We start from the raw sequence: 24996 nt of genomic DNA on the forward strand, positions 1-24996 counted from the left end.
TTTTACCATATTTCATGCTTATTTTGGCCAATTTAACCACATTCATGATTTGTCATGCCCATTATTTACCAATTTAAACTAATTGCTCTTACATTTTAAATTACATTAACCTAACCCCCCTCTCCTAATTTCTGCTACTTTTAAGCCTTTTGCCCACTTTAATTTGCATCTTTTTTTCTTATATCACATGAATGCAGTCAGTTCTGATCACAAATTATGAAAGGAAATCAATATTTTTCAAAAAATCTTGCATTTTCTCAAATAATTTTACTAAATTACACAAAAATTGTTTACAAAATCAATATTTTATTTAGGTTAAGTTCCTGCAGGCAGGGATTTAGCGCACAATAATGTTAAAATTGTTCTTTTTTCCCCCCACGTAAAATCTGCGGCCCACTTGAGATCAACCTAGTCTGTACTTTACCCCTGAACTAAAATGAGTTTGACACTACTGCACTAAACAAACACATTATTGTATCATTTACTGTGTAATATATCAGATCCATGTCCTTTTTTGCTTTCTTTTAAACTTCCTTCCTCTTCCTCTCTTCTGAAGGGCCTCATGCAGCTCACACTGATAACCTGCCACCGTAGGAAGACTGACTCCATAGACAAGCGCTTTTGCTTCGACGTGGAAACCATCGAGAGGTTGGTTCAAACTGATCTGACAAACTACGATATGAGTCAGTCCTGAAAGCCCTGTGGGATAAACAGGTTCAGGCAGTGAGGTGAACAGGTGGCTTACAAGGACAGGGTGTGATGGCGAAATGGACCGTAGCCCAAAGAATCCCTTAGTTGTGAGGCTGTGGCTTGAAACAGATGGCAAACACGATGATTGGAGGGTTTGGAATGCAACAAACTCATATTTATTTAAGCAGGCCTGTCAGTGCAAAATGTATGTAATTAGCGAGGAAGAGCCGTCGGGTTGCTCATTTGTATGACAAAGACTGAATCCTGCAGAAAGTGTAAAGAAGTTTTAAAATATGCAAAAACTGCTTGAATGATTGCCATGCACTTTAATCTAGGACATTTGTGCAACATTCCTTTTAAGGATTTGGTTGGTTAATAAACTCAAGGTGGCAGTGCTGGCTAATGTAGGAGGTGATGTTGCTCAATGATTGTAACACATGCAACAGTTCTCAGGCTTTGTATAGTAAAAATCAGGGAGGATTACTTTTGTTTGCCTTTGATTCAGGTGTGCATTTATGTATTTAATTTGTAACCTAATAAAACATGCAAGCAATAAAAATACGAAGTGTCAGATTTTTATAGGAGTTTCTCAGTTTGGTTAGTTTTTATTTTGTTTAGCAGTTTTTAGTTTGTTACTCCAAGAGCTCAGTTGGCAGAGGGAGCTTTTTGCACAGTTGTATCAGTTAACAATTGATTCTCTCGCCCAAAAGCTAAATAAGCTGGCACCAGACTTTGTTGCTTTCTGCAGGAGACAGATTGAAACAAAAGCTTTTCAAAAACTGTGATTCAGGCCTTGTTTTTCTCTTTTGGTTTCCACTCTCAGTGAGGAAGTCAATCAGAAATGAAAAGCCCTTCTTGCTCTCTCTGAGCTGGTTTTGCTTAAAAAATATGACAAATCTGTAAGATATGTCATTGTAAAAAGGCTGCAGAGTGGTTCAATATTTTCCCCGTGCATCCTTTTAACCAAATAATTAAATTGCAACCTTTTTTTTTCTCCCCCTTTTAAAGCATGTGTTTTTGTTTCCATAGAAACGCACCCGTCACCTTCCAGGCTCTTTCAGAGGGAGACAGAAAGTTGTGGATGGAGGCTATGGATGGAAAAGAGCCTGTGAGTTTGCACTCAATATTTTTCTGAGAAAAATCTAAACTATAATTTACAGATAAATAGGTCCCAATTAGTGAATACTGTGGGTTTTAAAAAAAATTGAATTACAGTGCTGTGTTTACACTCACAACCCACATATCTCAGATAATCAAACAAATTATAGCATTCAAAAAAATACAAAGGAAATACAAAGTGCAGCTGTATATAATAAAATAAATAATAAACTAACCCAGCCCTGTGTGGAAAAAATCTGCAACTGCATTTGGGTTTTTTTACGTTAACTTGCAATGAGGAACGGTTTAATGAATTTTGCCACTCATTGTGGAATTACTTTCATTCAAACAAATTATTATTATGTCAAGTGCAAGCGTCTTTATTTAGTTAAAATTCACACTTTGACTTGGCCAATCAGAGTGTGATCCTGGTTTGTTGCAAAGCTCAGCAGAGAACTTAAGCTTATGTACGTGAACTGACAACTGGAGATTTTTCTTCAGGATCTTCTGTTGTAGAGTAGAATTCATTGTCCATGGTGTTTGTTCCCAGGTCAGGCCCAGGACACCCTAGACATGACATAAGTCCATCACAAAGGCAGCACTTAGACAACTCTGAAGTTTAAACACACATTTACATCTTTGGACTATATCAGGTTGTCAAACTCATTGTAGCCACATTCGGCAGAGTTCTGTCTCAAGTAGGCTCAACTAGAAGAGTACTGCATTATTATTCTCCACCACAAAGTGTGAATGGAGATATAGGTTTGAGCTCCGTCCGTCAGTGCGTCCATCTGCGTCCATCTGTGGTTCATTTTTCATCATTGCATCTCATTTTGATAATTTGAAAGCGAAAAGGGAAAAACAGTAAAACCCACAATAGTAATGTTTCACATGGTTTTGCATCACTGTTTTCATTTTAAGCAGATTCTCAATGTAGGCACATCTATGGGTAACATTCTCAGAATCAGAATCAGAAATGTTTTAATGGCCATGTACAGTTTTAAGGACAGTACAAGGAATTTGTCTTGGTAGTTGGTGCACAAAAAAAACAAAAAAAAAACAAAGAACAACCCAGCAACAATAATAATTATAATGATAAATATAAAAGATGAGGGATAAATAAAGGATAGATAGAGAATAAAGGATAAATAGAATAAATATATATGGTGTCTGGAGGTTCTGGTCCTGATGGACCAAAACCTCCTTCCAGAAGGGAGAGATTGAAACAGTTTATGACCGGGGTGGGATGGGTCGGCCACAATCTTTCCTGCACGCCTCAAAATCCTGGAGGCGTACAGGTCCTGGAGGGAGGGCAGATTGCAGCCGATGACCTTCTCTGCAGAGTGGATGATACGCTGCAGTCTGGCCTTGTCCTTGGCCGTACCTGCAGTGTACCAGATGGTGATGGAGGAGCAGAGGATGGACTGGATGATGGAGCTGTAGAAGTTCACCATCATCTTTGTTGGCAGACTGAACTTCTTCAGCTGCCGCAGGAAGTACATCCTCTGCTGAGCTTTTGTGATAAGGGAGCTGATGTTCAGCTCCCACTTGAGGTCCTGAGTGATGATGGTCCCCAGGAAGCAGAAGTACTCCACAGAGCTTACTGTAGAGTCTCCCAGGGTGAGGGGGGTGAGGGGGGCTGGGTTCTTCCTGAAGTCTGCTATCATCTCCACTGTCTTTAAAGCGTTGAGCTCCAGGTTGTTCTGGCTGCACCAGGACACCAGCCGGTCTGTCTCCCACCTGTAGTCAGACTCGTCTCCATCAGAGATGAGACCGATGATGGTTGTGTCGTCTGCAAACTTCAGGAGTTTGACTGACTGGTGAGAGGAGGTGCAACTGTGGGTGTACAGGGAGAAGAGCAGAGGAGAAAGAACACAGCCCTGAGGAGATCCAGTGCTGATGGTTCGGGGAGCAGAGATGGTTTTTCCCAGCTTCACGTGCTGCCTCCTGTCAGACAGGAAGTCTGTGATCCACCTGCAGGTGGAGTCTGGCACGTTCAGCTGGGAAAGCTCATTATTTCTGTTGTAAAAATGCTTGGAATAATCTGGTTTGGTCCATTTGAAACCAAACTGGGTTGATTATTGGTGAGATGAAAATAGTTTGACACTTCAAGAATAATATTTCTAATATAATTTTCACTTTCAATAAAAATCATCCTTCGGCCTTGAATTTGACACTCATTGACTATCTATAGTATGGACTCACCATTAAACACATTGGAGGACAGCCAGGGAAAGAACATGCAAGGCCCATCTCCATCCCAGGATTTAAACCCATATTCTCTGTTTTCCTGTAGAGCCCTAATCACTATACAGTTTCCTAGTAAATCTGAGATGGACTTTAGTAACACCAAATTTAAAATGGAGTGAAGTGGGTTAGATATTCTGGGTTCTTTTATAAGTCAGTGATGTTCTCTGGAAGTAGTTTGGTCGCTCAGTCAGTGATGTGAGTGCTCCTCACTGTTCCATGTTTTCTCCATTTGTGGATAATAGCTCTGACTGAGGTTCATTGGAGCTCCAAAGCCTTAGAAATGGTGTTGCAAGCCTTTTTAGACCGATGGATGTCAATGAGGTTGTTTATCATTAGTTCTTTAATTTCTTCATATGTGAACTTGATGATCTGTTTTTGACGTTAGCCTTGACTCATAGAGTCTAACTAATGTAGCTAGACAGGCCGCTGGCAACTAATCTACAATACTTTTGGTAGCGTGGCTGATTAAATCCCACTCCGTCCTATAGACGTAATACATTAAAGGTAATGATGTTGGTTAATGGGATTTTGTGGAGATGAACTCAGAGCTAAGGATGAGGAGTGGCTGGTCAGATGCACACGGGGTTTGTTGTTAAAGTTGCTGAAGTGGACAAATAGGTCTGGAGCTACGTAGCTTCACCAAATGTGTTTTTCTATTAACCTGATGTTCTCCTGATCGCTCACAGATTTAAGAGTGTAAAGTTGCTGATGACTGCAACCAAAACATGTCGAGGTCCCTACGCGCAAACATGTTGAGCAGGTTTTATCAAGTATACCACAGCTACTGGAGCCGACCTGTGCTCAAGTTTTGAAAAAATAATGTAAACGGTTGAAATTGCTGCTGAAAAGTTTGTTTAGATCTCCACTGTAAACACACTTTTATTGACATTATCAGAAATGTTTTGTGCATTGCACATAGAAGTGTTTTTTACTTAATTCTTACTGCGATTTCTTGTGTTTGCACCCCAAAACTCTGCCAATGTGATTTCCCAACACATTCCTGGTGTTTTCATGGACTGAAAGTTGTGTCAAACAAGAGTGGCTGTTTATATTGGGGTTTACACAGAAAGATCCAAATCTCGCCGAAATTGAATATCTCGCAAAATGAGGTGATATCACAAGAATACTGGGAACAAACTAGACCAAAAATGGTGTCACGCCAATCACTGTCCTCCTTGTCTGGTGAAAAAACTAAAATCACTTAAAACACTTCTTTGCATTCGTTTCCAGAACTCAATGTCCCACAATGCAATGTGCAAATTTTTTCTATCAAAGTTTTGCACTTCACTGTTTACTGTTTACTGTTTACAGTGAAGTGCAAAACTAACTTTTGAGCAGCAATTGTAGCTTTTTAAAAATAGAAATATCAGCAAATGATGTTTGGTTTATTCATATATGAGGCCCACACTATGTCTTTATCTGATTTTTTATCTTTTTTTATTTTTAAATTGTCTCCAACACCTTTAAAGTCACTGAGCGTAAGAGGTGACCAGCACTGTGAGCACGTTACAACTAAAAATATGTAAAAAGGGGTTCTGGAATTATTTTCTTCACCCACATGTTTATTGTCAAATAAGGCTGAGTTGGTTTGGACTGCTGCAAAATATGAACTGACTGAGGATGATTTATTAGAAACATTTCAGCGTACCAAGCAAACACAAAACGTTTGTGAATGCTCTTCTACATCTGTGTACTGTTAAGGCTTTGTTATTATTTTATAGCTCATATGAAGCTGTTTTGTGTTTGGTAATCTGTCAAACTGTTCCCATGTAGGAAAACTTAGAATAAATGAAGTGCTATAAGCAGATATTACTGACTACTAACACATAGCCTATTCATTCTACTGCACTTCCTTATTTTGTGATTTTAGTTGTATTGATGAATTCATTCATAGCTTGCAGATGACTTTTACTCTTGGTATGTGGTTGGTTAAAACTACTCTTATTCAGCAGCTGCAGCTAAATTCATGCTGGCTTTTTTTGGCTCCTGAGTGATCTTCTGGTGTTAATGCGGCCTTTACTAGAAAATACAAACCTGTTGCTTCCATGTTCAGTGGATTTAAGGTGCTGAAACACAGAAACGTCTGACTAAGTAATCCCACATTTGGCTTGTGCTGCAGTCTGGGTTTCTGTGTAGCTTTCCTCTCAGTTGGTTATTAAGTGCTTTTTGTATTAAAAAAAAGGAGGATGTGAAAATAAAGACTATTTTCCTTTTTTTTTTTTTTTTAATTTAACTTCCTCCCTGCTGCTTCCTCACAGCTTTAAATGAAGACCTCTGATTGGCTCACAAATCATATGCATGCAGTACATTGTTTTATTTGACCCTTATTTGGCCAACTTCATTTGGCTACAGTACCTCTGATTTAGCCATAATGTTATTTATTTCCTATCTGTTTTGCTTAAAAGGATATAATACCATTGGAAATGTTAATCCTAATTCAGCACTAACATCTAATTAGAATGAATTTATAGCTCACAAACAGTTCAACAAAAAAATGTTAATTTGATATATTATTTACACTAAACTTAAAATATTACAAGATCATTGTTCTACTTTCTACAGATTTTTTATTTTATTTTATTTTTTAAAGAATAGATTAATACATATTGACATGCATATAAATGTAAACAAGAAATAAAATGAATTAAAATGAGTAAATAAAATGGCTTTTCAGTTGCAGTTTAACACAAAAAACTACATATAAAAACTGGCTGCGAGACTAAAAGGAAAAGATTGCAAAAACTCTGTTTAGTTATTTATTAATAGTCAGGAGAGTGAGCGTTTTTGAAAAAAAAAAAAATAATAATAAAGAGGTACCAACTAATTTATCCACACATGTATTGAACTGTAAATATTGCCTAAAGTTTGTTATTTTATTTTCCTACTATGATTTAAAATGCACAGTTAAGCTGAAATGTGTACGTATTAAATGTTTTTAGTCACCTCATTCAAAGCGACCCTCTTAAATATCCTGAAAAGCTGAGCCCATTAAAAACATTTCAAAATTGAATTTCAAAACTGACTTTATATTATATTTGGTGACTTTTGACACTTCCCTTAGTGCTTTGCAACAGCCCATTGGCCTACATATTCTTTTTTCATATATTTTTTTAAATGCATTTGAAAATGTGTGTCAGACTTAAGTCCTTGTGATTGTCTTAGGCCTGAGTATTCTAGACGTGTTGGCAATTCAAATGCATGCGTGTCTTTATTAGTTTAACAACTTGTTTTGAGGTTTTACAGTTTTCATGTCACCTCTCGCAATTTTTACACAAAGTCACAACATTTTATTGACACTTAACACTAATCTCAACTAATGAGCCAAATTAGCAGTAAATTGAATTCCAAAGGATAATAATTGGTTCCTTGCAGTTGTAGCAAAAATGCATTAGATGTGATTTCAGTTTTTCTGAGTGATAAAGTTTCAGTGGACGCCCTACATCACAGACCTGCGTTTAAGGGTTGTTTTGGCAAATTTATTCAGATTATAAATTTAGAAATGATCATGAATGCTGTCCATTTAATCTATGATGAACCAGCTGGCAGTCGGAGAGAAATGCCTGCGTGCTCTCCCTTAAGTCCTCTGAGCAACTGGACATTTTGGCAATTTTCTTGTCAGCCACAGAAATGGAAGCCATTATTTGGGGAAGTTTAGTTTAGTTTTAGTTTCTGCACCGTTATGATATTGTCATCCATTTCTTTCCTGGAATTCTTTACTCTGACACCGCACAGTCTTGCTTTCTGATATTTAATTCAATGAAAACAACAGAGCAAGCTGCATTTGAGGGGGTAAAAGATCTGTGGACATGAAGGATAATTAATAGTCTGTTGTTCTATTCACGGCTTTGAATAATAACTGGAGCTGGCTGCGAGTGCTCAAACTTCATCTCTCTGTGAACTTGCACAGTTTGAGAGATTTGAACAATGCCTTCCTGTGTCCAGCTGGTCCTGACCTCTGACATCAACAGGAGCTATTTTTGTTTTTAGGAGGAATTAGTAACAAACGACAGAATGACAGAAGAGTTTTTGTTTTTATATCATTGACGACCCAGATGAATGTGGACGTGGTGGGTCTGAGTTCTCAGTGACAAAGCCTGCCGTTATCCCGCTAAGTTGGTCTTAGATTAAACACCCACCCCCATGCACTCTCCACTTTCATCATTTTTATTATTTGGTTGTAATTAAAATGCTGGAAGCATTCACTTGTGGTGAAGAAGTTTGACTCAGTGAAGCAGCTTTGTTTGCTTCTTCCATCTTTAAAGATTTATTTCTCTCTCCCGTTTGGAAAAAAATGACTATTTTTTTTAGACGCAGTAGATTTTTTTCTCACACATGCTCCACAGTCTTCACATTTCTTTTCCATTTTGTTTTCATTTCAGATCTATCATTCACCAATTCACAAGCAAGCTGAAAGTAAGTCAGTGCCACGCCCCTTATTGTCTGTAGTGTACACAAACACAGTGCGTGTCTAATAACTCTCTGAATGTCTTTTTATGTATGTTGTCAAAATAAGAGGCTTAAGTGATTTCTTTCTGTCATTGGTGCACATATTTTGTTTTTACAGTGGAGCTGAATGAAATTGGATTCAAGTTTGTACGAAAGTGCATCAACTATATTGAAACGAAAGGTAATTCAAGTTGTTTTGGCTGTTTTTTGTTTTTTTTCCCCCTTCAGTGCATTTCCAGAACTTACCTCTCCAACCCAAACACATGGAACCTCAATAAATTTTAGCTTCCCTACTGATTGCTCTGGTTTGGTAATTTGTCTCGCAAAGGAAGGAACTGAGCACTCAGGATCACAGAGTAAATTTAAATGTTGGGGATTGCTTCAATTTGCCTCCCTAGAGAAGCATGTGGTACATATCCACTGCTCTGTCTATCCAGATTACACTCCCTCTTTTTTTTTTTTTTTTACTCTTTCACCTCCTCCTCACCTCTTCCAGGAGCCAAACAAGAAGGAGTGTACCGAACAGTTGGCAGCAACATTCAAGTGCAGAAGCTTTTGAACGCCTTCTTTGGTAAGGAAGTAAGCACTTACAACCATGTATATGTACAACCGACCCCTCCCCCATCACATACAAACACACACAGGCCACCCTAAAGGTCTTTATTAATCCCTATTAATGTGACTCTACCAATAAGCTCACTAATAGTAGTGATGAGCAAACAGATAAACGTTCAATAATCATCTTTTTTTGTAAATTTGATCATTGAATTGTCATGCCTTGCTTTGCAGTGTTGATTCAGCCACCTGCAGTTGTGTGTGTGCACGTGTGTGCACGTGTGTGCACGTGTGTGCACGTGTGTGTAAGTGTGTGTAAGTGTGTGTGTGTGTGTGTGTGTGTGTGTGTGTGTGTTTTGGCTGGACATCAAAAGCAGGGGCAGTTCTGAAATACAAAGATCCGGTCATTGACCGGTTAACTAAAACTACGGCCATTGGCCCTCGTAATGCTCTGATTTCCTCGTTTGAGCTGTTTCAAAGTAAAAGACCTCATTTCCAAACATAAGCACTTTAGTGTCCTTGCACCATGACTGTATGTACGTCATCAGATGATAAACTGATTTACGGTAATTCAAGTGTGTTGAAGCAGAGACCTACAGTACTGGAGTTGGGCCTCCAACATACACAATACAAGGATTTGATCTGGTTTTGTTATTTTTCTGCTTCATGTTGCTTTTAGTTTGAATGACTCGACTGCTACAACACACTGATCCAGAATTATTAAAATTATATTTTTAAATTTCTACATTAAAATGTTTTAATTGTTTTTATTTTTTAAATTGTATTTATTTTTCAATTTAATTTGAAATTGTATATATTTTTTCATTTTATTTATTTATTTATTTGTCTTTATCTATTTTGCACAATTAAAAAAGAAAGAAAAAAAAAAACAAATACATAATATTACAGAAATAAATATACAGAGCAGGATGAGGCAAAAAGCTCAACAAGCTTAAAAAAAAAAAGTAATTATGAAAAACACCACCCACAATCTCAAAAAATATTTTTTATAGTTTCACTTTTTTTTTGCTCATTCACGTCAGTTTTGTTACTGCTGCAACAATAAAAAGGTAAATAACATGTGAATATAATGTACCTACATGAATACGCATACACCGGTACATATACTTAGACATCTACCTACAGTATCTATACCTATATATATTTCATCATGCATTAGAGCTGTCCAAAACATCGAAAATCAGACATCGGTTAATAGCATCAAAGCCAGACACCCTGCTTGGCAAAAACATTATATATATATATATATATATATATATATATATATACATATGTGTATATATATAGATATGTGTGTGTGTTTGTTTCCGAACAATTCCGAATCACTAGAAAAAAGATAAAACATTTTAAAAAACAATACAAATAAAATCGTAACAACACAAAAAAAGCACCATTATTTCTTTGTCAAGCTCAGAAAGGAGCAGTATGATATCGAAATTAGCATCAAGTCCATTCATTAGCATCAAAATCAAATCTGCAACTATTGCATACATACAAACATACTAGTGGGTCTAAGAAAGAAAAAATAAACATAAAAATAAAAAGTTAAATTGAAAAAAAAAATTATAATAATATTTTAAAAACATTTTTGCAGCATTACTCTAATAAAATAGTTTCACTTTCAAATGAAATGCAGTATAAAAATATCTGAGCTGGTGCATATTGTTACATTGAGCATTGATACTGGCTACTCAATATTTCCAACACACTAAAACAAGCATGATCAAAAAGTGAATTTGAGTGAAGTAAAGTCTCTGGAGTCGCCTGTAAATTTGTGATATAAAAATGGGGTCACAGAAAGAAAAAGGTGAGGATCTGCTGCACTGATCAGTCCTTATGTTCTGTCATAGACTCTGCTAATCCTGGAGATGATGATCTCCACAGGAGTGACTTGGATGTTAAAACTGTCACAAGTGCACTAAAGTTTTATCTAAGGTAAGTTCTCACGTGTACAAACATCTTCATGACACATCATCACATTATTCTGAGCCATTTAGAATCCTTCCAAAAACAAAAACCTCCTCGATTGTGTCACATGAAAAAGATTTGGAGCCTCGCCTCAGAAACGGATCACATTCACAGTCTTTTAAAGTGCTGCTGCTGCTTGTTGTGTTCTTATGTTTTAATGTTTGATGTAACTTAAGTTTATGTTGAACCGTCTCTTGACAGGAGTCTCTCTGAACCTCTGATGACCCACGGTCTGCACAGAGAACTCATCTGTGCTGCAAGTAAGAGAAAAGTTTGGAAAACTGTCTGGAATTCTGATCAGGAAGCTTGTGTTACTGTGTCTATGAGTTTGTGTATTATTGGGTACGTCTGTGCTTCTTTGTAATTCGTCTGATGGATCCAGATGTGTCACTGAAATATGCAGCTAGGTTAATCCACACAGAGGATGTTAGGCGTTTTTTGCGTTAGTGCGAGGCAAGAAAGGAAAAGGAAAAGGGTGAAACCGTGTCCTGACTCGTTCGCCTCCACGAGGGAAAACATAATAGTTGTTTCTTCTCTGGGATTATTTTCTCTAACTGCTTGAATAGTAATTATGAGCTTGTCAGTTGCACATCAGTTGTCTTTACTACTACTTTGTGATATTATATTGGGGGGGAAAAAAATGGCCGCTAAGTATATTTCAATGCAGCTTGAGCTGTCTGTCAAACAGCATTTATGGTTTTGGACTGGAATAGGAAATCCAAACCAGGCTTGTTTAAGGGCATCGCATGACAATACAGTAAAAAGGAAAAGACAGTGAGTTATATGGTTTAAGCCATATTCTCTCAGGATGTTACATTAAGGCTGTTGGTGGTTTCAGTTTTCATAGAAAAGCGAGTTATTTGGATCGTGACCAATACAAAGCTTTGCTTCTTAGTTAGTTTTATGGCGTTTCAGTGATGAGCTGTTGCTCTTTCCTTCTGCTTTTGAATTACGTAAAGTAAAAAATCTGATTTTCTTCAAATATTCAGGCTTTTTGTTGAAAAAAAAAAAAGAGGATATTGATTTACATCCTGCCTTATTGTACAGTAAAATGTGGGCTCCAGCTGGCCAACTTTAACCTCAGTATACTCTGTGTTCTGTCTCTCCTCCAGAGTCTGATAATCTTGACTTTAGAATCAGTGAAATTCACTCACTTACCTACAAACTGCCAGAGAAGAACCGGGAAATGCTGGAGATGCTTATTAAACATTTGGTCAAGTGAGTACTCGCATATGAAATATCGACTCAGAACGTGTTACAGCCTGTTTTTAAGGCAGCTCTTTATTCAACTCGTCCTGTCTGGATGTTGTCAGTTTGTGCAGTCTCAGCAAAGAGAACCTGATGACCCCCTCAAACATGGCTGTTATCTTTGGACCTACACTCATGAGGGCGCAGGAGGAAACGGTGGCGGCCATGTTGGACATCAAGTTCCAAAGCATTGTGGTTGAGATTCTGATTGAGGAGCATAAAAAGGTACGAAGGAGCAGCTTAGAGGAATGCATGGATTGGGTTGGAGTCAATTACATTTTTAAATTACAGTTACATTTTCAATTATCCACATTCGATTACAACTCAATTATGATTTTGGTGCACGGCATTTTTTCCAATTACAATTGAAATTACAATTATTGTTCCTCTGTAAGTCAATTGTAATTTACAAATATGTTCTCATTTACTAATGTTCAAATTACATTAATCACAATTACTGAGCCTGAAATAAACAACCCTATGAAACATAACCCTCCTCTTGTGCTAGCTTTCCGTTAGCATCTCTTATGGTAACGGCTCAGTTTTGACCCATTTCTTAAATCAGCTGTAAAATACACAAAAAAAATATTATCTATCGTCTTAATTTTTTTTCTCATTTCTTTGTTACCTTGTTAGGTTTCCTTATCCATGAACATATTGGTATTAATATTTTTGTATATTTTAATACCTGAACTCAATTACAAATCAATTACAATTACAACAGCAACATCTTTTTTCAATTACAATTACAATTATAATTGCGTCATAATCGTAATTAAAGCCAGGGTAGGCGATTTTCTCCAGATACACTTTTTAAGTTTGAGGTTGAAAAAAACTAATCGTTTATTTTACCAAATCACGTCTCCCTGCCTCCCTGCTCGTTTTTGATCCATCACATGCACGAGCTCACACTGAAAGTGTGTCACTGAGTTTTTGGTCACGTTTTTTAACATATATAATGGTAAAGTTTATTGTTTACTTACTGCTGAATGAGACATGAGACAACGAAGTTTCTACACAATACAAGTGATGAGCTGAGCTCTACTGCAGCAGCTGTGTGCATGCATGTGAGTGAGACGGAGCACAGAGGGGAGGGGCGAGGGGGATAAAGGCGGAGCCGTCGGGGAGGCTACATTCAAAATTATGCTAGCTTTTGAAAATCACCAGCCATGCCTTTAATTATCAATCACAAAGGTGTAATTGACCACAACCATGATGGGAGGGTGGAGATCCTGTTAAATTCTGTTTATTGCGTTGTGGAGAAAAAGAGACGTGGCATTTATCAACAGATGAGCGACAGGTGAATGCCATTCACCTGCATTGATTATGATACATCTGTACCATTGTAACTATGATTGTAATGTTTAGTGATTAAAGCGTATTCTAAGACTTTGTACAGGTGGAAGAAGTTTGTCTGGCTTTGACTCAAAGTCGTAAGCTTTCCCACAAAAATCCTGCCTTTATGTGTTGTAAACATCACTGATGAACTCATTGCTCAATTGCTTGGTCTCCACATAAAGCAAAGCAGTAAACTGAGTTGTGAATTGTCTTTGGCGTTGACGTGTCACTGCCTGGAAATCCCAGCATCTCCAGCTGTGTGGCAGCTGCTTTTGTTCAAGAAAAATCCCTCTTATATAAAGTCTCACAAAATGTTCGAGTAAAGTTTTAAAGCTTTGGCTTTAAACTGGTTTAAGAAATGTGATAGAGAACAGAGTGTTGATTAAAACATGGTTGGCCAGTCTGATGCTCACTTTACATCAAATATAAGCAACTGGTGATGAGGAGATGAAGCTTCATGTGCACATGAAACCATCTACTGGTCAGGTTTATAATCACAGGCAGCTGTATCTTCACTACATACTGTAAATAGTGATGCATTAGAATTTTTTTGTGTGTGTCTGTTTGGAACTTTTTTGAGAATGAATATGAATCGCAAAAATGTATGAATAATATAATATATTTCTCCACATAAATAATCACTGGTATTAATGTGTACATTTTCACAAAAATGGTTCGAAAGAGATTTGAACCCAGCCCAACTAATATTAAACCCTGTTCTCTAACCACTAGGTCACCAGTCTCTTACCATGAGCAGACATATGTATAGAACGGGAGATTTTATTCATAAATAACAGTATAAATAAATGTATATAACTATAAAAATAAATAACTGAATTGTTAGACATACGGTATTCTCTCGTTTCATGCATACATCCAAACTCATGCTGTCTCATCACTCGTAAATCTTACAACTCTCTCTAAAATGTATCTAAACTTTAAAACACTATCCACAGTCTGGTGTCCAATTTATATAAACTCTAGCAAATCTCTGAACTAACTGCAACTCTAAAGAATTCAATAAAAACCTACAGGTTTAACGGAGCCTGAGGCTTCAAATCACCCGAAAAAACGCTTCCTGAAGCAGTCACATGGTACATGGTCACATGCTCCTCCCCCAAAAGTAAAGCAAGCCTCGATTCACGCTTTATATAAATACACCAAACCACAATAAAAATATACAAAACGACAACAAAAATAAACAAAATGCCAATACATATATCAAATAATAGAAAGACACACAAAATGACTGAAATAACAAAGAAAAATGTATCAAAAACACACAAAATAAATAAAAAAACACACAAATACATCAAAAACTTATAAAAATTAGGTCAAAATGACAATGAAAATGTCACAGATGCACAAAATGACTCCCAAAACACACCAGAGAATATCTGGTTCATCAATAACCACAATCTATTTTCTTTAGAGATGCAACATATTATTTTTTTCTTAATGTGTATTTCTTGCTGCCAATTATTAAGAAGAGCTGCTAAACTTTTAGACATTGAAAATACAGATGTTTTTTTTATTCTGTCATTATTTAATCTAGTTCCTCATCATTTAAGTAAACACTATAAACATTTTAGCCACTAGAAAAAATATGCATTTTGTATGAAACCATTTACAGTATAAATGGGGGGAAAAAAGCATCAAAAGGGATTCTATATGCTGAGATAAGGTCAGTTTGTCTCTTTTTGTATCAGGTCTAGGATTTAAAACCCTAAAAATGATAAATAAATAACATAACAAAAACAGACAAAACTTTTAATTATTTGCTGTGTTAATGCTCGGATTGGTCATTATTCTAATTCTGACATGGTGAATGTTGACAAAGTGGCCCTCGGATCAGACATTATTATTTTTGTGGTTTACATCTATTCATCTTGATGTGATTTGGTGGAGGCTTCACGTTGCGTTAGTATGAGGTAACATTTGTGTCTTCATTCGTTTGTATTTGTAGAAAAAATCTCAAATCCTTTTCACTTACAGTCTTTTAGTTTGTCACGTTTTGATGATTATTTTCCCCCCAAAGGTTTAGACCCGTGTGCAGCTGCAACTGTCGCCACCGAGACAAAATGTCACAGATTTTTCTTTTTTCTTAATTGTGATTGCAGATTTTCAGTCATATGCCAGAGGACAGCACTGCCCCTCCGGTCCCTCCTCCGCGGATCACCCCGAGAAAACGGCAGCCCATCACCATCTCCAAACGGCCAGCTCGTGTTTTTCAACCTCTTAGGCACGACCACTTCCAGCACACAGAGAGTAATTATCAGCCTCATCATTATCCCATCCTGCCTGTGCTGACCATAGACCAGATTATTTCAATATGTTGGGTTTTTTCTTTTTTTTCTTTTCCTCCCCAACATTTTTCAGAAAGACTTAGTGGCACGCTCAGTTCTTGACATTTTCGAAATGGGATTTATTGTAGTGTGTGTGTGTCAATCAAAACAATTATTACTTACTGCTTTACTTGGTATTTGTAAAATCAAACTCTTTAAAAAAAAAAAAAAAGTCTGTCTCATCCTGTCAGTAGAATAGCCTTTAGTGCTTTTAAAAAATGTTATTTCAAGTACAAATAAATGCAGCACACTTTATTTCACATTATCATGTAATTTGTTTTAGTTTGAACTTTTGAAAAAAGAAAAGTCTTTCTTTTACATTTTGTGGTGGAGCTTTAATCTCTTTCATGCCCAAATCATTGCAAAAAGACTGAATTTAACAATTGAGAAACAAACAAAAGCATTTTGCTCTTGTGTTAAAAAATAATAAGAGTCCGGTTTTGAATGTTTATGAAAAAGAAATAAATGATTACAATCCCAAAGTAGAAATAATCAAATAAAATATTTAAATTATATATATTATACAGTTGCAAATATATTTTATTTGACCTAATTTTGATTTCAGATTGCATTCAAATTTGCAAAAGATAAACATGCACAGAATATTAAAGGATTTTTCAGAATTATGAATAATTGGCCCTAATGCATACATTGGATGTGTTAATACAGACCTTTTAAAACCGTTGCTATCATCCGTCTCTCTTGACATTATTAGAAGTTATTTTAAAGGGAAAGATAAATACAATTATACTTAACTGAAAACTGTGAAAATAAAAGTTGTTTCTTTTTACCAGACGGTCAGAATGAAACGAGTGCTGTGGACAAGGATGCAGCAGTGAGTCCTGTTCCCCTGCAGAGAACCAAACCCCTGTCCAACGCTCCACTCCTGCCCAGAGAACCTCCTCCAAGACAAGCGCTGCTGCCCAAACCGACTGAACGCCCAGAATTTGACGACACGAGACAAAAGCCAGATTCTTCTCTTGCAGCGAACGGGGACTCTGGGGTCTACGTGAGCCGCGTACAGTCATTCTACAGCAGGAAACCACCTCTAAAGGGTAACACAGAACGCTCTCTTTGGAAAAACGTGTTCATAAAGTAACAGTATTTTGGTTTTGGTTCCATTCCATATGATTTATTTCAACCGAAGACAACACATGTACAGTTGCTAGGTTTAAATTGTGATGTTAACTCACGGATCAAGACCCGCCGACGCCAATTATGACTAATTGATTACTAGAATTAAATATTATATAACAGAAAGATGAATTAATTATTTAAATTCATATGACGAAAACCACTATGTTGTTCTTGTTCAACTTCAGATAACAATTACAACATGTTATGCCTGTCACCACATATCACCAGCTTCATTGTTTGACAATATTAGATATGTGAACCAAACACACTCACATTTTACGTCATGATTTTGTCAATACTTGGCCTGGAACTAATTTACTATAAAAGTCTGTCTTATTTAGATCATCTCAACTCTGGAATAAACCGCCTAAAAAATGGAGGAACTCAACAAATTTGAATGTATATAAAAAACAAACGCTAAAAACCCTGTTGTACATGTGAGATCGAGACATGTATTGTTCTATTACTTTATTTATTGTATTTGTAATTGTATATATTTGTAATTATTTATTCTGTTTTTGCCATTGTATATTTATTATTAATACTAGTACAGTGCCTGTCGGAAATATGTATTCATATAGTGGGAGCTTAAGTAGAGTTGTCAACTATGGCCAAATGATTATGTGTTTGAAGGTTGGATGTACAAAGAGGTGTAAATACTCTGTAGTGTTATAAAGGGCTATATTTGCAGGTGCAAAGTAAAATAGTGTGTGTGATTTCCCTGGATTAATTATATTGGACATGCGCATGATAAATTGATAAATAAAGTTTGGACCAATGCGCCGGTTTAGGTAGAATCTGATAAACGACATAAATTTGTACAAATAAAACTATTTATTTAGCATTTAACATTTCTGTGTGTTTGCGTGCGTGTGTCTGCGTGAAGATGTACAGAATAATGCAGAGGACATGATCACTCAACTGGAAAGTGACTGAACATGTGCATGTATTACCGCTGTGCTGGTTCGAAACCATATAGCACTGTGCTGGTGAAAGCAATCACACACACACACACGGCAGGGTACGCACACACGCACACACAAATGGTAAATCATCCAGGCTAATCCGTGTTCAAAATAAAATTAAAATAAACGTTTTGCAACACCAAATAAGTCCAAAATAATGGATGCACACACTCAGGCTATGTGGAAGCTGTTAAAAAGGTTTCAGCTACATCAGACACCCCGTCAGGGAGATATTCGCTCCACATGCGCACGCACGCACGCACACACAGAACTTCCTTGATTTATTAGAGAGATGTTGCAGCTTTTTAATTAGGGACCCCAGGAAGACTAGCAACTACTATGGTGGAAGCTCATGGGGATCCCAATAAACATCAAACAAAATGCCTTTGTAGATCTACAAAAAACTACAATAGAATTGTTTTTAAAAATGAACATTTTCAGAGATTTCTTTGGGTTTTACAAATGTGAGATTAGTGCACATTTTTAAAGCATTAATTAATTGAAACACACAAACTCAGGATTAGGATTGTTGCGCTTAAAACCTTGTAATGCAGAAAAATGTTTTTCAAAGAAACACATTTCTTTTTGTCTTATTTTGTGCCTTTGTTTGTTTCCCAGGAGAATTCGAGGGTCTGACCAGAACAAAGTCTGTAGATAAACATGCCATTTGTCGACCACCAGTCCGGCCTCCTGAGCCCCCGATCAGACTCCCGATTCCCCCAAAGCCCCCAACCCTGACCCCGACCAGCAAAGAGGGCACACAAGCATCCTAGTAAGTACTCTACATTGGAACAAAATCTATCTGCTCTTCACATGCTTTACGAGTGGCATGGGGATCTAAAAAGTAGGTCCAAGTCACATTTAAAGGCTCTGCTGTCTTCATCACAATGGTTTTGGAGAAAACAAACAATAAGCAGAGAGAAGAACTGTTGCACCGGATGTCAAAATGCAGCGAAGTGTGCTGTCAGTGTAACAGAGGCTTTAGAGGTAAGAATACACCAAGGATCAGATCTCATCCCTTTGCTGTTTGCAGTAGTGATGGACAGGCCAACAGGATACAGGAGGCTTCATGGACTCTGATGTTTGAAGCTCACACTGTGATCTTCAGTCATGGAAGGGAGCAGGTTAAGGAGAACCTGGAGATGGGGTTTGCACAACAGGGAAGGAGGAAGTTGAGACAGTCCAGATGTAGCAAATCCGCAGGAGTTTAAGTACTTAGGGTCAACCACCAACGTTGTGGGAGGAGTTAAAGAGCGGTGACAGATCTGAAGATGCAGAGGTTTTCCCTGGGGCTGAGCAGAATAGACAGGATTAGGAATGAGACAGAAAAGGCTTTTGTTGTTTTTTGTGTTCTGTGTGTTTCTGTTGTTCTGTGTATTTTTGTTGTCATTTTCCACATTTTTTTGTTGTCGTTTTTGTTATTGTCCATTTGTGATTTTTTTTTTTCTGTCATTTTGTGTGTTTTTGGAGTCAGTTTGTGTGTTTACTTAGCGGGATATACAAAATTAGACAGAAGGCCACATGTGGCCGCCAGTTGCCCGACAGTCAACAGAAGAAAACCATATTAAATATATCACGAAAATGCTTGATTTCAGCATATAAATCTATCATATAAAACAAAGATGTAGCACAGAAGTTTCCAGTGTTTTTCAGTCGTGTGAAGCAAGCTGTCATTAGAGGTGTGATTACTGATTTTATTCACGTTTCCAGTCCAAAAGCTTTTGGCAAAATTGTGTTTTTTGGAGAACAAACAGAAATGACGGTTTTGATTGTGAATTTAACAGAGAAATAAAACTGTGTGAGTTTTTTTATGGCCTTTTTTTTAGGACGACTGCATGGTATACTTCATCAATATGTTTCTGACTGGAAATGAACCTTTTTTCTTTGTTTGTGTCTGTTCTATTTTTGCTACAGTGTTGCATCTAAGGCCAAGTTTTTTGAGAATGCTTCCAGGCAGGTTGGCAGGTATGTAACACGTCACTCTGGACTGTTCCTGTAGTTTAGAAAAGTGGCTCTCAAACTTTTCTAGCTCAAGTTCCCCCTCTCTTAATTCTGAACCCCTCCCCTTTGTCCGACTACAACATTTTGCTTAGAAAACTATTTAAAAACAACTATAGAGCATAATGATGGAATTAATGACCAATAACACATATTTTAAAGAAGCTCATTTTGTATAAGTGGAAAGAAACAGTATTTAGTGCTGTCGTTCCCAAGCTTTTTTGGATCATTACCCCATTTTGAAATGAGAATTTATAGTGACCCCTGCATTTTAGTTGAACTAGATTTATATTTTGTCTATTTAGTTTTGGCTGGTGCCTTCTCACCTCTCAGCCTGCCCTTCCTCCCTCTCTCCTAACACACCTGATTCACATCAGTAATCAGGTGGAGAGGGAGGAGGAGCTTAAAGGGCTGAGAGGAGCAGAAGGAATGAAGCACAACATTTGACCAGCAGCAGACATGTGGGGAGAGTTCATCAGTGCCCCACTCGACACTTTGTAAGTTCGTTATTTTAGTTTGGACTGTAGATTTCTGGTAGTCCTGTTTTCGTCTTTATGTAGATTTAGTATTTTTTTGTAGCTTAGAGGGTGGACGCTGGGTGCATTTACTTTTGTTCAGTTTGGCCAGGGTCTCGATTATGTTGCTACTTTTAATCACTTTATATAAATAAATACTTTGAAAACCTTTATTTCTGTCTGGCGTCTGTTTATGTCGTGGCCTTTTGGGTTTTCATCCTAGAGGGCACCGTAACACAGATGTGGTGTTGTTTTAATTGAAAAAAAGTAAATATTAAAACGTTTCAAAAACCCCATTTAAACAATAGGCAACATGGCGTCACGACCCCAAGGTTAAAAAAACATAATTTAGTGGCTCCTGAATAGATTTATTATCCCCTGCCACAAAGTGTGGAAGGTGGCTATAGGTTAAAGGGGACAGCTTTTCTCAGAAGCTCTTTATGATAGGATAACCAAATTCGGTGTGTGGATTCAGGGTATCAATACTTTGATGGAGTTCAAAGATGAGAAGCGCGCAATTTTTTTTTTTTTTCCCGAGTTATTGGCCTTTGCTGTTTGCTGTTTATTGGCCTATGCTGTTGGAGGCATCTTCATAGGGAATGGCTTTTCTCAGAAACAGTTTAAGATAGAATAACCAAATTTGGTGTCTGGCTTTAGGATATTAATACCTTGGTGGAGTTTGAAAATGGGAAGCGCACAATAATTTTTTTCCCCCCCGAGGTATTGCCTTTTTTTTCCCCCTTTTTTTTTTTTTTTTTTTTTTTACTCTGAGGTATCTTCAAAGGGGACAGCTTTTCTTAGAAATTGTTTAAGATAGTAATTTTATATCTGATGTGATATTTTCTTATGTATACATCTAAGTTCTTAGATTTAGGACATTTAGGAAAAGGTTGTGACCTATCTGGCGGGGGATGTTCACGTCATATCACGCTTGGGGTGGGACCGAGAAGTGCCTCCTGTAATGCCATTGCGTTCGCCAAGGGGTACACGTACCACCATTTAAGAAACCCTGGTTTAGACAGCCAGACCTTGCACTCCACCATGTGTATGAGTTGTGGACATACCTGTCAAGTTTTGGATTTGAAAATAAGGGAAATTTTCTGGCGCCCACTATGAGCCGTCCCACCCGCCCAACCAAGCTCCAGTATCCCTTATATTTTAAGATAGCTGTACAAGAAATCTAAAATACCCACTTGTCAACCAGTTACTAAATACAATTATGTGATTAGAATCTGGTAGGTCGACATTTATTAACATTAAAATGCTGTGATCATTCCTACTAGGGCTGGGAACTATGGACCAAAACTCATATTGTCTGACCAACAAGACAATTTGGGTTAAATTTGCTGATGCAAAATGCTTCACAGGAACATTTATTAACAAACAGCTGATCAATATGTGCACTCATTAATCATCTAACTGATCTTTACATGTTGTTCTGAGAAGTAAAAGCAGTGACTCCTAAAACTAGTATTTTGTTTCATATAAAATATGAAATATTATAGTTTTCTATATCGCCAAAATAGAAAACTCTAGACATCTTGAATCTCGATATATCGCCCAGCCCTAATTCCTAAGTTATAAAACAGCCTAAATAAAAACAAATGTGTATATGAAGCACATGTGTTTATTTAATATACTTACTGTTTATATACAAATCAACACGTTGCATATTTACTGTTAAATTCACATTGTTTGTCTTTAAGTTAGACATTAACATTTTATTTTCATTACATATTTTCTGATAATTTCTCATGCTCACTCATGTGGTTTTCTGGTATTCACTAATGACTTATTAGACACATTTATTACAGACTTTACATTCTTTAACACTTTTATAAAGCAGTTTATATTTGTGGTGCTTGTGATTGGCTGATTTTTCATGGTGACTTACGTGGTTCCTTCCGCTGTGGTAGACGTTAAAATCTCAGTTATTAATCTAACAGAATGTGTAACTGTGTCCCATCCTGATGGTCTTTAGGAAGATAAACTCTCTGTTACATTTTACAACGTATTTAAACGAGTTCTTTGTCTTCATTCATCATCTCTGTTCTGAGTTGTTTTTGGGTTTGTTGTCACTGTCTGCACTAATCTCGTGAGAACTGTCACTCAGGTCACTTCAGATGGCAGTTCTCACGAGGCTAGTTAGTTTAGTAAGGCATCTTTTAATTATTATTGCATTAAAATACGGGAGTTTCCCGGCCAAAACGGGAAACTTGACAGGTATGGTTGTGGAGAAGAACCCTCAATCTCTCCCACAATGCCATACTGTCTCTGAAGTATAAAGGGGTGGAGTTTCACTTTATGAAAGCACTGACAGAGTCAAGGTTGACGGAGGAGGAGGAGGAGGCTGTAAATGTCCTGAAAGGGAGTTTTATCTTTTCTCTGAATTACAAGCAGTTCATTTTAGTGTCTGAGCTCAGCTAATGTATCCAACCATATGACTTTAATCAAGTTTTTTTTTATTTTTTTATCATGAACACTATAAATAGCAGGAGCCAAGCTCAATAAAGGTCATTTTTATCTGAAGTAGTGCAAACATGTCTCTCAGATGATAAGATTCATTAAAGGGGATCTCCTTGTGTGCAAGCTTTTACTATTCAGTTTCTGTTAGCAATGAAATACAAATAGAAGAAGTATAATTTCAACACTATTATGCACCACTTTATCACTGTTACATGTCGATTACTACGTACTGATCATAAAAGTGTCACAGTAAATCATTTTTTCTCCTTGACTGTGAAATCCTTCTCATGGTGCTTCTGGCTTCACGATTGATTAAAACATATTAATGAAACTCGATCAGTGCATAAAACATGGGTTTTTATTATGTTTTTTTTTCCTCTTCTGGTTAGTCCACCGCCTTAACGCCACGAGCAGGACTGATGAGCATTAAAATGGGTGAGGTTGACTGACTTTGTGACGTAAATGGTTTATATTTTATGCTGTGAGTGGGCCATAATTCATAATCTTGTGTTATTTATGTTTTCTCTTTGGACTCATGGGGCAGGATGAAGGGACCACTGATGGACTTTGTGAACGGACTCCCGTGAGTTTCCTCTTAAGTGTCGTCAGCGTTGTTTCCGCTCTGTAAAAACAACACGTACTGCTCATCAATCCAAAGTTTGGTTTGCCTTCAAATCCACTCGGTATCGTTGACACTTTTTGTTGTTACAAGTGTTTTCGCCATTTTAACTGTGCCTAATCGCCTAAATGACTCGCATTTATTTAAGGAAATTAATGCTGTGTTCTGGGTATCGCTGATCTGCATTTTTCAAGCACTGATGGTAAGATTTCTCCAAAGAAAACTAAGCTAGTTAAACCGACCATTTGTTTAACCATCGCTCCTTTAAAACTGTGAGTGACATTCCAGATATGAATGTATTTTTGCATTTGTTTGACGCAAATTATTTTCAAAAGCATATATCCGTGTGTTGTTTGTGGTAATAAATAAAACAATATTAAAGAAAATGTGGAAAAAACCAGCAGAAAAACCTAAATAAAGAGGAAGATCAAATAAATCAGGTGAAAAACTAATGTAAACACTGCACCAGATTAAATGACTTAACGTCACATCCGACCGAAAATAAAATTTTCCAGAGATTGTATTTTAAGCTAGAAATTGTATAAAAAATACCTAAAATGTTTTTGTTTTTTTTAATTTGTTTTTTAAATGAATGTGCACTGGCTTTGTTCATTGCTAATACATTAAACAAGGTTTACATTATGTACATGATTAGTACAGGTACCATTAAGTCAGTCCCAGTTTGTGGTTAATTCAGTTCAACTGAGTCACGACTCAAGATAAGAAAAGCTAATATTTACACTCCGTGAAATAAACACTCCAATGTTTCTGCTTTGACTTGTTGTTTTAATAACCTGTCATGTTGTCTCGTTTTCCAATGTTAAAATAAAACACAAAAACTGAGATGTATTGCTTTTTCTCTCATTTTGGGAAGTGTTGCTGCCGTGTCACTTTGATGTAAAGTCACATTTTAGTTGTACATTCATTCAGATGTGCATGGAACACAGAGAAATCATGCCAGTATTGTACACGTGTTGAACAGAGACACGAGTGACACTCAGATCAACATGATAATGAGTGCATTTCTCATGCTGTAGTCAGAGTAACCAAGTTTGAAAGGCCATGAGAAAACAAGGTTTTCAAGAGACTAATTTGTTTTCCAACTAAGGAATGCAAATAGTGAAGGAGAAATATAAATGTTTCTCCATTCTGATCCAGTGCTGCCTGTATCAAGACGCTACACCCGAGTAGACTGCTTGATTTAATCTAAAAAGTCATTTACTGTGTGCATTATTTGATTTCTTAAAAAAGAAATATATATATATATATATATATATATATTTTTTTTTTTATTAACAGATTTATTGTAAATTATGTATCAATTTGACGCGTTATGT

The 24996-nt window shown here is 36.8% G+C and overlaps 1 protein-coding gene across 1 annotated transcript in view; it reads left to right on the top strand.

Annotated features, from left to right (window-relative positions):
* ophn1 (oligophrenin 1) overlaps window positions 1-24502 on the top strand; it is a 38127-nt gene extending 13625 nt beyond the window's left edge. The window contains exons 10-24 of the mRNA XM_028466908.1: window positions 557-648; window positions 1720-1798; window positions 8418-8451; window positions 8603-8665; window positions 8981-9055; window positions 10911-10995; window positions 11230-11288; window positions 12141-12246; window positions 12342-12501; window positions 15735-15882; window positions 16754-17014; window positions 18680-18833; window positions 19976-20026; window positions 23430-23475; window positions 23585-24502. Of these exons, the coding sequence (XP_028322709.1) occupies window positions 557-648; window positions 1720-1798; window positions 8418-8451; window positions 8603-8665; window positions 8981-9055; window positions 10911-10995; window positions 11230-11288; window positions 12141-12246; window positions 12342-12501; window positions 15735-15882; window positions 16754-17014; window positions 18680-18833; window positions 19976-20026; window positions 23430-23442 (1380 nt within the window). The 3' untranslated portion in view covers window positions 23443-23475; window positions 23585-24502. The remainder of the gene's footprint in view (window positions 1-556; window positions 649-1719; window positions 1799-8417; window positions 8452-8602; window positions 8666-8980; window positions 9056-10910; window positions 10996-11229; window positions 11289-12140; window positions 12247-12341; window positions 12502-15734; window positions 15883-16753; window positions 17015-18679; window positions 18834-19975; window positions 20027-23429; window positions 23476-23584) is intronic.
* Window positions 24503-24996: the final 494 nt, after the last annotated feature.

The sequence above is a fragment of the Gouania willdenowi genome, chromosome 14, assembly GCF_900634775.1.
Source record: "Gouania willdenowi chromosome 14, fGouWil2.1, whole genome shotgun sequence".
Classification (NCBI taxonomy): Eukaryota; Metazoa; Chordata; class Actinopteri; order Blenniiformes; family Gobiesocidae; genus Gouania; species Gouania willdenowi.